The sequence below is a fragment of the Cyprinodon variegatus genome, unplaced genomic scaffold, assembly GCF_000732505.1.
Source record: "Cyprinodon variegatus isolate N-32 unplaced genomic scaffold, C_variegatus-1.0 Scaffold116, whole genome shotgun sequence".
NCBI lineage: Eukaryota > Metazoa > Chordata > Actinopteri > Cyprinodontiformes > Cyprinodontidae > Cyprinodon > Cyprinodon variegatus.
Window position 1 is genome coordinate 622,571 of NW_015150569.1, and position 12,579 is coordinate 635,149.

A 12,579-nucleotide genomic window follows, 5' to 3' on the forward strand; every position below is an offset into this window, starting at 1 on the left:
ATGAGAAGGAAGGAAAACTGCGTTTCTTTATCGAACTTTTATCGACTCTTTTTTTCTATTGCGCCACACGTCTATCGATCGATATATATCGTTATTGAATTATCGCCCGGCCCTAGCTTTTCTAGACTCGAGCCTGGTCACGTCGTATTTTCTTACTGAATGCCGTGTGCTTAACCTGCGTAAAAAACGCAAGTCATGCTGCCCAGAGCTAGGCTCTGGTGCTGTCTGGAGTCGTTAAGCGAGCTGCCAAACGGTGCCATGGAATTGGAATACACGGAACCAGTTCTAAACAGGAACCGGTTTTCGATGCCCATCCCTAGTTATCGTAGTGAATGGTGGTACCAGTAAAAATCTGGTTCATCACCAAGGCCTAAGGACAACCATCATTTTTAATTAAATAAAAATTATATATTTTTTTCAGTGATACTTGATTTGAGCAGGTAAAACTGTCGTTTGTGCTGATAGGGTTTTTAAGATGGAATCACTTTTAATTTTGGCCAATGATGTCACCATCCCAACAGCTGTTAGTGCTGTGCTTGTAACAGAATATGAAGTTACTGCACAACACAAGATTCTTACACTGGCATTGAAAATAACAGTGGGCTTTTTTAACTTATTAAGTAAGTGGAATGCTCTCACACATTCACATTTTGCTACTAGATAAAACTGTGGAAAAATGTTTCACATTGTTTACTAGTTCATCAGCCTTCCTGCAATTACCCTGAGCAACCCCATAACATTTCTTATCAAGGTCTCGCTCACAATAAAATCACAGGCAAAACGTAACAACACAGACCTCTGCTACATTGTTCTCTATGCACAACTTTTATATCGGCTTGGGGAAAACAAGGATTCTTTGAAAAAACCCAGAGGTGCTGAAAAAGTAGAACACTTTGGTTCACCCAGAGCTGCATCTGGATGACGGTGGGATTCGGTGGTACCTCCTAGTAGTATTACAAGGAGGTGTGCTGGGAGTGGGTAATGACAGACCAGAGTCCTTGCTGAAGGTATGGGAGGAAGACGAAGAGTCCTATGGCTAAATTAAAACGGCTTTTATAAAGGTCACCTAAAAACCTCTTTATAGCATTGCTAATTTCATCCTTTAACATTATTATAACACTAGTTTCCATTTTGCCTTAAAAAAGCTTTGCCTCGGCAGCAATTCTTTAACCTACTTCACAACCAGTCACTGATTGGTTGCTGTGACACGGTTTCACAAAAAAACTTCAGATTCAGCAGTCAACACTTCGCTCTCTCCACACGGTGCAGCTGTTTGACAACACCTCAGTTCTATCTAGTAGAAAAGTGTGGGATTCACCACTGGGATTCACTGCTGGCTTAGTCCCCGTGTGGTTTGCATAGGGATACTGTGCAAGTCCACCACCCTCACCTTGTGCACAGCGCTCGGTCTGAATGCACCTCTAGCCTTGTTAGCCTTGCTGCTGACTTCCATGGGTAAAAATGTAAAAAACGATATATACATTTTAAAGTAATTGAGTATTTATGTGTCACATGCATTTTTTAAAGTACAATATTTTCAGGCAAACACGTTCAACTTATTGTGGATCCCTTTAAATGCATCTCATTGTTTGCCTAGGTTTATTATTGAAAGTTTTTTGTTGCTTATTTTGCAAAATGTAGGTTTTTTTTACCTGTTAAGGTGTGTAATTATGTATTTGAAGACCTGGTAGTTGATTGAAGGAAACTTCTTCACAATCTCTCGCAACACCTGCACCCGTTCGATGTAATCCATGATTTCTAACCAAAACACAAATACAGAGGGAGATAAAGCATGTTTTAATTTACAAAGCTTGTGAGTTGGGGAGTGAAATTATATACTGGAGAAGAAAAGTTTAATATTGCACTGTTTTTAGTATTTTGTGTTAGGTACTGCAAGATTAAAATGTATATTTTCAATTTCTTTTTTATGATTCACATGTAAAGTTGACTATTCCTGGAGACATACAGAAAGGCCTTCAAGACTTTCTTACCTTATCCAGAAATAGAGAATTTGTCTACCATTACTGTTTATTAGACTTGAGTTGAACATCAGGTAAAAACAAACCAGAATTTAAATATCTACTTTGTCTTTAATGTCTTACTTGCAGCTTCCACTAGCTCTGGGTGAAGAACGTAAGGGATCAGTGGGTCGGGTAGGTCAGCAAAAAAAGCCTTCAGGGCTCCGGCTACAGCATTCACAGCGACGTCCATCTGCCCAAGATCAATGCTGTGATCTACCCAAAGGAAAAAGATGAATCAGTAGATGATTCGCAAGGGTCCTTACATTTTGCTCTTAGCCACGTTTGCACACCTGTCTAAGATGTGTTTACACACTCATTTTTGGAGAATCTCATTCAATATTCTCCAAAAATATTTTGAGAAGAATCAACCAAAAATGTGTATTTACATAGATTGTTTCGAAAATACTTTGCTCTTAGGGGGATCTCTCAGGAATCTTTTAAAGTTGTAGTTTGCTTTTGCAGTATATTTCATAGATTGTCAAGATTTAATTTAAAATCTTATTACATAAAATACTTACAGACAGGACAAAACACTAAAGGGAACAACCTCTCAAGTTTTTAATTTTGAGGCAATTTCCCTATCTAACATTTTGTGTTAATGTAACACCTTTCCACTAGAAGAAATGTATGTGGCAAGACATGAGAAGAAAAAAAAAAAAGAAAACTTAAAATGCAAGGACAAGTAAAATTCAATTCAAAACTACTTCATTAATCCCAAAGTAAAAAATAAAATGCTCAAGGAGCTACTTTTTTGTTTTGCTATTTCTTTGATTAGTTGTAGGTGTTGATAGCTGTAGGCAGGAAGGATCTGCTGGAGTAGTCTGTCAGACACTGGATCTGGAGGAGCTTCTGACTGAAAAAGCTCTATTGTCATAGGGCTGGACAATATAACCTAAAAATAAAATCTTTTAGACAGTTGACCCTTAAGTCAAAAAACATGTAGTCTCTGATACAGTACAGGCAATTGTTGATGCCTACACCTGACTCTTCTGAAGTTTCTCAGAAAGCAAGTCAAGCAGAATTGTATTAAATGCACTAAATAAATCAAAGAACACAATCATCACAGTTCTGTCTGCCTTCCCTAAATTACAGTGGGTTTTTTGAAGCAGGTGTATGATGGCATCTTTGACTTCAACTCCAAGGCGATAAGGACACTGGCATGACAGTTTTAACAGGGAGTCCTGATAGCTGCTTGTTTGTTTGCTGAGGTGAGCCAACCGAAGTCTCTCTGGGACAATGATATGGGATGTCAGAGCAACAAGTCTATTAATATAGTTAGCTAAGTCAGGAAGTCTTCCACATCACTGGAACTGTCTCCTGGTTCAGTCTAATGTTGAAGAGGTGATGTAGAATACCACGAGCTGCTCTGCACATGCCTTTAGTACTCTGGGGCTGACACCATTGGGACTTGGCGACTTATTACGATTAAGTCTCTTCACTTAGTTTATAGAGACATATGTGAAAGGTGGAGGGAGCAGCACCATCTTCTTTTTTGACTGACAAAAAAAATCATAGAACCAAGGGAGAGTCAATGGCAGAGGAAGGCAGGGTGTCTATGTGACTGTGGGCAAAAGATAGGGATGCTGAGTTTGTTTCTAAACTAAATCTACTGAAAAATGTATTCAGTTCACTGGCTCTGTCCAGACTTTCCATCTGTCTGATCATTCTTCTGCTGGAAGCCTGTGATCTTCTTCTTCGTCTCTGAATGACCTAAAGGTATACAACTTTTAAGAACAGAATTTCTAGGTGCAGCCAAGGTGTTGAGGTGGCCTTAGGACTGCGTCTCTGCTATTCATAAAGTGATTATTTTTGCTTCATCAGGGCTTGATCTACAACTCTCACTGGAGTGGTTTGCAACTAAGTGTGAAGCGGCCTGGATGAGGATCAGAGCCTCCAAATCGGAGACCATTATCTTGAGCCTGACAAGGGTAAAGTTCCCTCTCCGGGTTGGGGAGGATGTACTGCCCCTAGTGAAGAAATGTTAAGTATCTTGGGGTCATATGAGAGGAAGATGAGGCGGGAAATCGACAGGCGGATTAGTGCAGTGAAGCGGGTGCTGTACCGGTCTGTGGTGGTGAAGAAAGAGTTGAGCTAAAAGGAAAAGCTCTCGATTTACGGGTCGATCTACATTCCTACTCTCATCTATGGTCATGAGCTTTGGGTCATGACTGAAAGAACAAGATACAAGCAGGTGAATTAGTTTTCTCTATAGTGTGTCTGGGCTCTCCATTCGAGATAGGGTGAGGAGTCATTCAGGGAGGACTCAGAGTAGAGCCACTGCTCCCCCAAGTCGAGAGGTGCAGGTGAGGTGGCTCGGGCATCTGCTTAGGATGCCTCCTGGATGCCTCCCTTGTGAGGTGTTCTGGGCATTTCCCACTGGGAGGAGACCCAGAGGGAGTCCCAGGACACCCTGGAGGGAATGTATTTCACGGATGGCCTGGGAATGACTTGGGATTTCTTGGAGGAGCTGGCCCAAGTGGCTGGGAAGAGGAACGTCTGGGCCTCCCTAATGAAGTTGCTACCCATGCGACCTGACGCCAGATAATCAGAAGAAGATGGATTGATAGACCGCAAAACCAGTTGCAAAAAAGGATTTTATGACCACAGATGTAAAAGTGAAGAGAATCTTATACGGTTATCTGCCAGACTGATTCTGCTCAGGAAGGGGAGATGGGTTTCTGTGTTTTAGGGCTTTCAGTCTATAACTGATAATGGATCATTTGCTGAGAATCAAATAACAAACTGGTTGGAGAAAAAACAAACAGAAAAACAGTACTCAACAACAAATTCTTTAAAATAAAAGGCAATTTTTTTCTGTGTCTCTTTTTTATTTCAATCTGTTAATCTAAATATACATCCATCTAGCAATGGATATTCTTCCGCTTATTTTAGATCATGTTGCCTGGAAACCAGGTTCAGGAAATCAGGGGAGCTCTTGCAACATCCCATTTCCCAGCAACTTGCTTTTGTTCATTTTAGGGGACCTACAGACATTCAGGGGATATATAGTCCTTCAGGTGAGGGCTGGATCTTCCCCTGGTATTCACACGGTGGGCCATATCAGGTGCCAAGAGGGGGTCATTTGCTATTTGATTCAACTCTTTCTTTAACACCATAGACTAGCGCAGTACCTGCTTTATTGCAGCTGAAGTCATGCTGAGCCGTGAGGGCCGTCCAACGTCTGCTTGCGGCTTTAATTCAGATTTACATTTTTTTAGAAACGCGTACTCAGTTACACACAGGTGAACTGCATCACGTTTACAATGAATATTTACGATCATTAACTGAAGTTAATGTTGGAGAGTAGGTAAGAGAAATTTATGACAAGAATAAAAAATGTTGTGGCACTAGGCCCAATTGCCTTAAACTTAAAGGAACTGACTTTCATCCTTGCAATTTCACTTGAACCACTCCAGCGCAGACTGGAGATACTGGCCTTACGATCCACGTCTGTGAAAGGCAAAGAGATTCTTTTCCATAATTTCTCACTGAAATTTTGTGCATGATTAACAAAGATAAGACAGTGACTAGTTGAAACACTGAATTCTAACATGAACTGCAGGATCAGTCCTTGATTTAGGCGTACAAAGAAAATTGCCCTCTAAAGTCGCTAAGAGTCTCAATGTATACCCCACATCATACCGTTGTGAACATGGTTGTAGGCCTTATTCTGACCTACAAAACTAAATACAGACAGAAAAAACATGAACCCCTCAGCAGTTTTGAGAGTAAAAAGGTCCTGTTACATATTTTCATAGCCAGGCTGAAAGCCACATTGCTCCTCTTGGATCTCGGGCAATAAGGTTTACTTGGTGGTGGCAGTGCAGTGTGGCTTTGCATGAAACAACATTGCACCATGTGCTTGATGAGTGGGCTTCAGAAAAACTACTCCAAGGATTTTAAATGTACTTATCACATCATCTACAGAATTAGCCTGGCCAAAAAAAATTATAAAAATAAAAACACCTTCGTAGGGGAACAAAAAGTTATTGGTGATGTAACCTTTTTTAAAGTATTAGTATAAGTCAAAATCTCAACAGTCCTAAATTATTAGAGCTGTGTCCAGTGTGTGACCTTCACCTAGATGTGTGAGCTTTAAAAAAGACGAGCTGTTTGAAATGAAATTTCTTTTTGTTTTACACTTGTTTAAACAAAATGACAAATAAATCTAAGTCTTTCATGCATATTCAGTTCAATTTAGTTTATTTATATAGCACCAATTTACAACACATCATCTCAAGGCACTTTACAGTTCACCAGATCATAGAGATATGTTTAAGCCACAGGAAAAGTGTCTAATGGAGGTGTAGCTATAAAGATATATCCAAGCAAAATGTCTAAGTTTACCTTGATCAAATAGTTTCTGAAGGTTATCTTGGTCTGTCTTGTTTCCACTCACACGATAAAGACCCTCAGTTGTCAGACCTGTAAAAAATAGAAAATTATCTTCAATAAGAAAACAAATTAAAGTTCTGAAAGACTAAAATTAACAGAGATTAAATTAAATTCAGTTTATTTATATAGCGCAATTCACAACACATTAAGGCACTTTACAATCCAAACAGATCATACAGTCAAATTGATTCAAGGTTTATCTATTGAAAACAGGTTGATTGCATCGATTCATCGACTCGAAGGCAATCCCTCACCCTAAGCATGCTTGTAGCAACATTGGAGAGGAAAAAATCCCTTTAACAGGAAAAAACCTCCAGCAGAATCAGACCATCTGCCGAGGCCGACTGCTGTTCAAGGAGACGGAAGTAGACAGCAGATGAAAGAAAAGTTTGACAATATTTTTTTCCTAATAACTTAAACATTTCTGTTTGCATATACTTCTAACCATTGCACACAAAGTAATTATTGAAATATGCCACTAATAAGGAAGAATTAAAAAAAAAAGCAGAGATATATGCCTAATATTGTATGGCTTTCAATTCATTAAAGGAATGCCATTACTTATCTTTCCCTATAAATTGACCAAATAAAAGAGTTGATCCATAAACCATAGTATTAACTTTGGACCAATGTTCATGCAGATGTTTAACATTACCAAAGGGTTTGGAGGATACAGTTAGCTGAATAAATTAACTGCTGCAGAGCTCCCTCCCGCAATGCAGTGTCAAAAGACACTCCTCCATGCATTGGGTCAGAAAACACCATTTAGAGGATTTATTTCTCTTTCCATGAAGACATAGACAGACTTTATTGTCCTTTTTTAAAAACAGAGTGTATACAAAACGAAATTTCATTAAGTACAGTACTCAAGACATTTCCATTTTTTAAAGTGCAGCAGTGACAAAACGTAAGAATCAGTGACAAAATGTAAATAGGGTGATCAATGTAAACATGAGACCGTTATAATATTTACAGTTTCCAGCATTCAGTGCTTTTTTTTAACCGCATTTTATATAACATTCAGCGGTGTAATGACAGTGGGAAAGAAGCTGTCCTGGAATCTGATGGACCTGCATTGGATGCTTCAAAGCCTCGTCCCCAGAAGGCTGCAGAGAGAACAGTCAATGGTAGGGAGATAAGGGGTCATTTATAATGTTACGGGCTTGGGACACAGCGCTGGGATGAAATGGGTTTTATGGAGGGGAGTGGAGCCCCGATGATCCTCTCTGCAGTTCTCACTACTCTCCTCACCTTCTTTCAGTCTGAGGGACTGCAACCTCCACAGCACACAGTTAGACAGTTCGTCAGAACTCTCTCTATGATGGTTCTGTAGAAGGTCGTGTGGATGGGTGGGGGCAGGTGGGCTCTCCTCATCCTCCACAGGACGTACAATCGCCTCTGTGCCCTTTTGATCAGTGAGGTGGTGTTCCCAGTCAGGTAAGGGTGTCTGTGATGTGCACCCCTAGGAATTTGGTGCTGTTGACTACCTCTACAGCTGAGCTGTTGAGCAGTGGAGCGTGGTTGGGCCAGTTCTTCCTGAAGTCAACAATAATCTCCTTCATCTTCTCCACATTCAGGATCAGGTTGTTGTCTCTGCACCAGCCCAACAGCTGCTCCACCTCTTCTCTGTAGTCCTGATCGTTGTCGCCTCTGATAAGTCCCACCACCGTGGTGTCGTCTGCGAACTTCACGATTTGATTGGTGGTGAACCTAGGGATGAATTCGTGTGTCATCAGAGTGAACATCACGGGGCTCAGGACAAGGGGGAGCCTTAGGGGGAGCCTGTGCTTAAGACTTCAGAGGTGTTCTGTCCGACCCGGACTGTCTGGGGTCTGTCTGTGAGGAAGTCTATCAGTCCATTGCAGAGAGGTGTATGGAAGACCAGCTGTTCCAGTTTGCCTATTAGAATTTGTGGGATGATGGTGTTGAAAGCTGAAGTCCAGGAACAGCTTCCGCACGTGACTGTTCTTCTCCTCCAGGTGTCTTTGGGTACACATTGGAGAGTAAGTCATCATGGAAGCCACCATCATGGCTCATGCCTAGTGGAGAGACGCTGCAAACTGACCAGATGCCAAGTTGTGATGGCAAACATCAATACAGATTTGCTGCCAAACAGACTTTTTTTTTTTTTTTTTCTCAGTTTCAAAACTTCCAGATGCTGACTGGAGGTGGGAGCCTTAAGGTTTGAACATACCAATTGCATACGACTTTTTAATCTCTGATACAATTTTTTTCCACGTCACACTGTGTATAGAGAGGATCTGACTGGGGTGGGCGGATCTGCACAAATTTTTTTCACTTTGCCTCTGTGCTATACACAAATGAATACAATAACCCACATCTGACTTGGACAGACCATGAAAAGTTATTTTAAAGGCATACTATGCAACATTTTTCAGTTAATTAATGTGTTCCATAACGTTTTGGATGATTAAATGAGTCATTTCAGGTTGAGCAATGGTATTCTCGGCTGCCCTGCTGGTCTGTGGGGGAAATACCGCACTTGCAATTGCAGGAGCCCTCGGCCCGCACCCACAGGCTCAGAAGTCTCGCGAGAGTCGGTCGTCGGTCTTGCTTTACGGCGAGAACTGCTACACGCCCCCAGTTAAAAGCATGCTCGTTGCTAGCACAGTGGCGATATTTGTGCAGTTATCATGGCGGAACCAGCGAGGAAACAGCGAAAGCCCATGTCGGAGCAGGCAAGAAAGAGGAAAAGGGCTCTGGACAGAGAGAGGAGTCGTACACGGGTGAACCTCGGGCAAGCTTTTTTCGAATGGCGAGAGCTAAAAGAAAAAAGGGCTGCAAGTGTGATGCCGACCTCGCGTTTCTGCTGATGCGATTGTAAGTAACTTTGGAATGGTTTCTCTCTCTCTGTGTGCATATTCATACTTTGATTTGTTGCGTTCGCCTGTCTGCTAAGCTCAAAACAACCGTGCCTGGTTTGACGGAGAAACCAGGAGAACAGCTTAGCATATTTACGACAGTGCACTTTTACTTTCGCCCTCTTGGGGGAGCCTCGCTGGAAAATCAACCCTGGTTGCATAGTATACCTTTAAAAATATTATGAGATCTACGTCTAAAGTAAAGAAAAACACAGCAATAAAGGCCATGGTGTGGTTTACATGCGTACTCAGACAGTGAGGTGATTTTCAGAGAGAAATCTGTGAAGTTTATCAAAGTTTTTTTTTCTTTTTTACATAAAGAGGTGAGACAGATACAACGCGCTTACCTGATCTGTCTTCCCCTCTTATTTTGTTTGTGAGGTTAAAAGAGAATCACTTTTATACTATATCTGTTTTTTCCCCTCCTGAAGTTCCTTTTTCTTTGTTAAAGAAGATTGAGTCTTGCAAAAACGGAGAGTGCAGTTTATCAAAGACGATCACTACTTTATCCGTTTTCTGTCCTTCTATCATGGCTAAAATATTGTTTTTAATGTTTCATGTATTTATTTTTTTGCATGAGTCTGTCCCGCTTACTATATATGACTAAAATACTGACTCTTTCCCCATGCGATTAACATTTTTTGTTTTGTATTTTCCCCCAAAATGGATCCTGCCCTCTCTTCCTGTCAGACCTAAATTGCTGTGTTGAACAACTAAAATATACCTCTGCAAGGCCCCTTGCATAAAATCGTGTCAGGTGTGATCACCCCCATCGACTTACAATAATTGCTAAATGCTACGACCGCGTCCAACACAACTCCCTGTCTGATCAGACGCAAATTCGGAATGGGGGGGGTTTTGGCCTTTAAGAAAAAAGTAACAACTTCCCTTGATATGTACCTGGCTGGAACAAAACAACTCCCTTGCTTTGGGCCTGCCATGATAAGATGCTAACACTAAATGCTGAGGGAAACTCATGCCTTCCATATGGAGATCAACGGTGGTTTGATGTTCTGGAAAATTTAGGGACAGATGCTCAAGTCACAAATATGATTATTTTTGATCATCTCATGTGTTTACTAAGGAGGACCAATCTTGCCATAATTAAAAGTAAGTACAGAAATAAAAAAATGGTCAAAAAATAAATAAGCATACAATTAACTGCCCCCCGAAAAAACAATTGACAAATAAATGTAGGTAGAAATTAAATTATATAGCGAGACATAGATATATATATATATCTTTTAATTAGCTTCTTTGTTTATTTGCCTTGTAATAATTACCTTAATTATTTATTGTCTGCTACATTCTTTAACTTTATTTATTTATAAATAGCGGGCATAGTAGGCAGGGGAAGCATGGGGCCGCGGCTACCGTCACCGAGTCAGGTTTGGTCGCTTCATCCCCCGCTGGCTCCCTCCCGCGTCCGCTGGAGTTCCCCGACCAGCCCCGGAGCTCACGGCTTGGTTCTGCTGCACTGTAGTTGACCAAAATCCCGGACGATTTTGAAATTCCTCCCAGGCAGAACAGAGACCATGATTTGAGCTCCATTCACACTTTCATTTGTCGTTGCAGTAGGACGTGTTCACAAACAATATATGACAGTCTGAATATTATCTGATTAAATAAAATATTTACCAACTGTACTGGGGAGGGCAATAAATATATTAAAGTTGCACAACATCAGAAAACCCAAATATATCTACAGGAAATCATACAGGTATTATGGTTAAGTTTCATAGAGCTTTTCAAGAAACTGGGTGTTTTAACGCTTTTTAATGCTTTTCCGCTGACAATTTTAACTTTGCACAGCTTTGCTTTGCTTAAAGGAAATCTGGATAATAACATGAGCAGAGTTGGATGGAAGCAGAGAGGAGAGACCCCAATGTCTTGTCTACACAAAGTTTTCCTAATGAAATGTAGAATTTTGGGCCTCGTCTCTTGACGCAGATATTTTTGATTTATGACCAATTTGAAGCCTGTTCTGCTCTATGTTATTCCATGCCACAACGCAAGAGGAACAATCATGAACTACCTGTGGGTCTTGAAACGCCTGAGGCAGTGAGGAAGTGGAAAATTTGTGCGACAACGGAGGGACATGAGGGCGAAAAAGAGCAGGGATCCAGTTGGAAAAAGGGTCCCTGCATTCTCGTGCACCTCGCTCTTTTAGCTTGTCCATCTTCACGAGTCATTTTCCACAATGTCATACAAGTAATACAAACAACACAAGCCGCTAAGGTACCAAACAGGATATACACATAGAGGAGCGTGGATGTAGATTTGACCAATCAAAGGCCTCCTGTCTGCAGCACTGTCTGCGTCAGGGAATATATACGTTAACTGTGACACACATGCAGACAAACTGGTTTCTGAGTGTAAATGCTTAAGAGAAAGGGGCACAACAAAGTTTCTACAATAGCACCATTTAAAAATATACACTACCGTTCAAAAGTTTGGGGTCACTCAAACTATTTTGTATTTTTCCTGAAAAGTCACACTTATTCAAACCCATACATTGTGAAATGAATAGAAAATGGAGTCAAGACATTGACAAGGTTAGAAATAATGATTTGTATTTGAAATAAGATTCTTTTTACATCAAACTTTGCTTTCGTCAAATAATGCTCCATTTGCAGCAATTACAGCATTGCAGACCTTTGGCATTCTAGCTGTTAATTTGTTGAGGGAATCTGGAGAAATTGCACCCCAAGCTCCCACAAGTTGGATTGGTTGGATGGGAACTTCTTGCCTACCATACGGTCAAGCTGCTCCCACAACAGCTCAATGGGGTTCCGATCTGGTGACTGCGCTGGCCACTCCATTACCGATAGAATACCAGCTGCCTGCTTCTGCTCTATATATGCTGTATATACACTACCGTTCAAAAGTTTGGGGTCACATTGAAATGTCCTTATTTTTGAAGGAAAAGCACTGTACTTTTCAATGAAGATAACTTTAAATTAAACTAGTCTTAACTTTAAAGAAATACACTCTACATTGCTAATGTGGTAAATGACTATTCTAGCTGCAAATGTCTGGTTTTTTATGTAATATCTACATTGGTGTATAGAGGCCCATTTCCAGCAACTTTCACTCCAGTGTTCTAATGGTACAATGTGTTTGCTGATTAGTTCAGAAGGCTAATTGATGATTAGAAAACCCTTGTGCAATCATGTTCACACATCTGAAAACAGTTGAGCTCATTACAGAAGCTACAAAACTGACCTTCCTTTGAGCAGATTGAGTTTCTGGAGCATCACATTTATGGGGTCAATTAAATG

General features: G+C 40.8%; 1 protein-coding gene across 3 annotated transcripts in view; it reads right to left on the minus strand.

Annotated features, from left to right (window-relative positions):
- The window catches only part of arhgap5 (Rho GTPase activating protein 5), a 58,900-nt gene that overhangs the window by 14,078 nt on the left and 32,243 nt on the right, over positions 1–12,579 (minus strand). For 2 of the 3 annotated variants that reach the window (XM_015375273.1, XM_015375272.1), the window contains exons 4-6: positions 6,369–6,446; positions 2,103–2,234; positions 1,653–1,758 (exon numbers count right to left, since the gene is read on the minus strand). In XM_015375273.1, coding sequence (XP_015230759.1) covers positions 1,653–1,758; positions 2,103–2,234; positions 6,369–6,446 — 316 coding nt within the window. The remainder of the gene's footprint in view (positions 1–1,652; positions 1,759–2,102; positions 2,235–6,368; positions 6,447–12,579) is intronic. The other variant, XM_015375274.1, reaches the window with a different exon arrangement.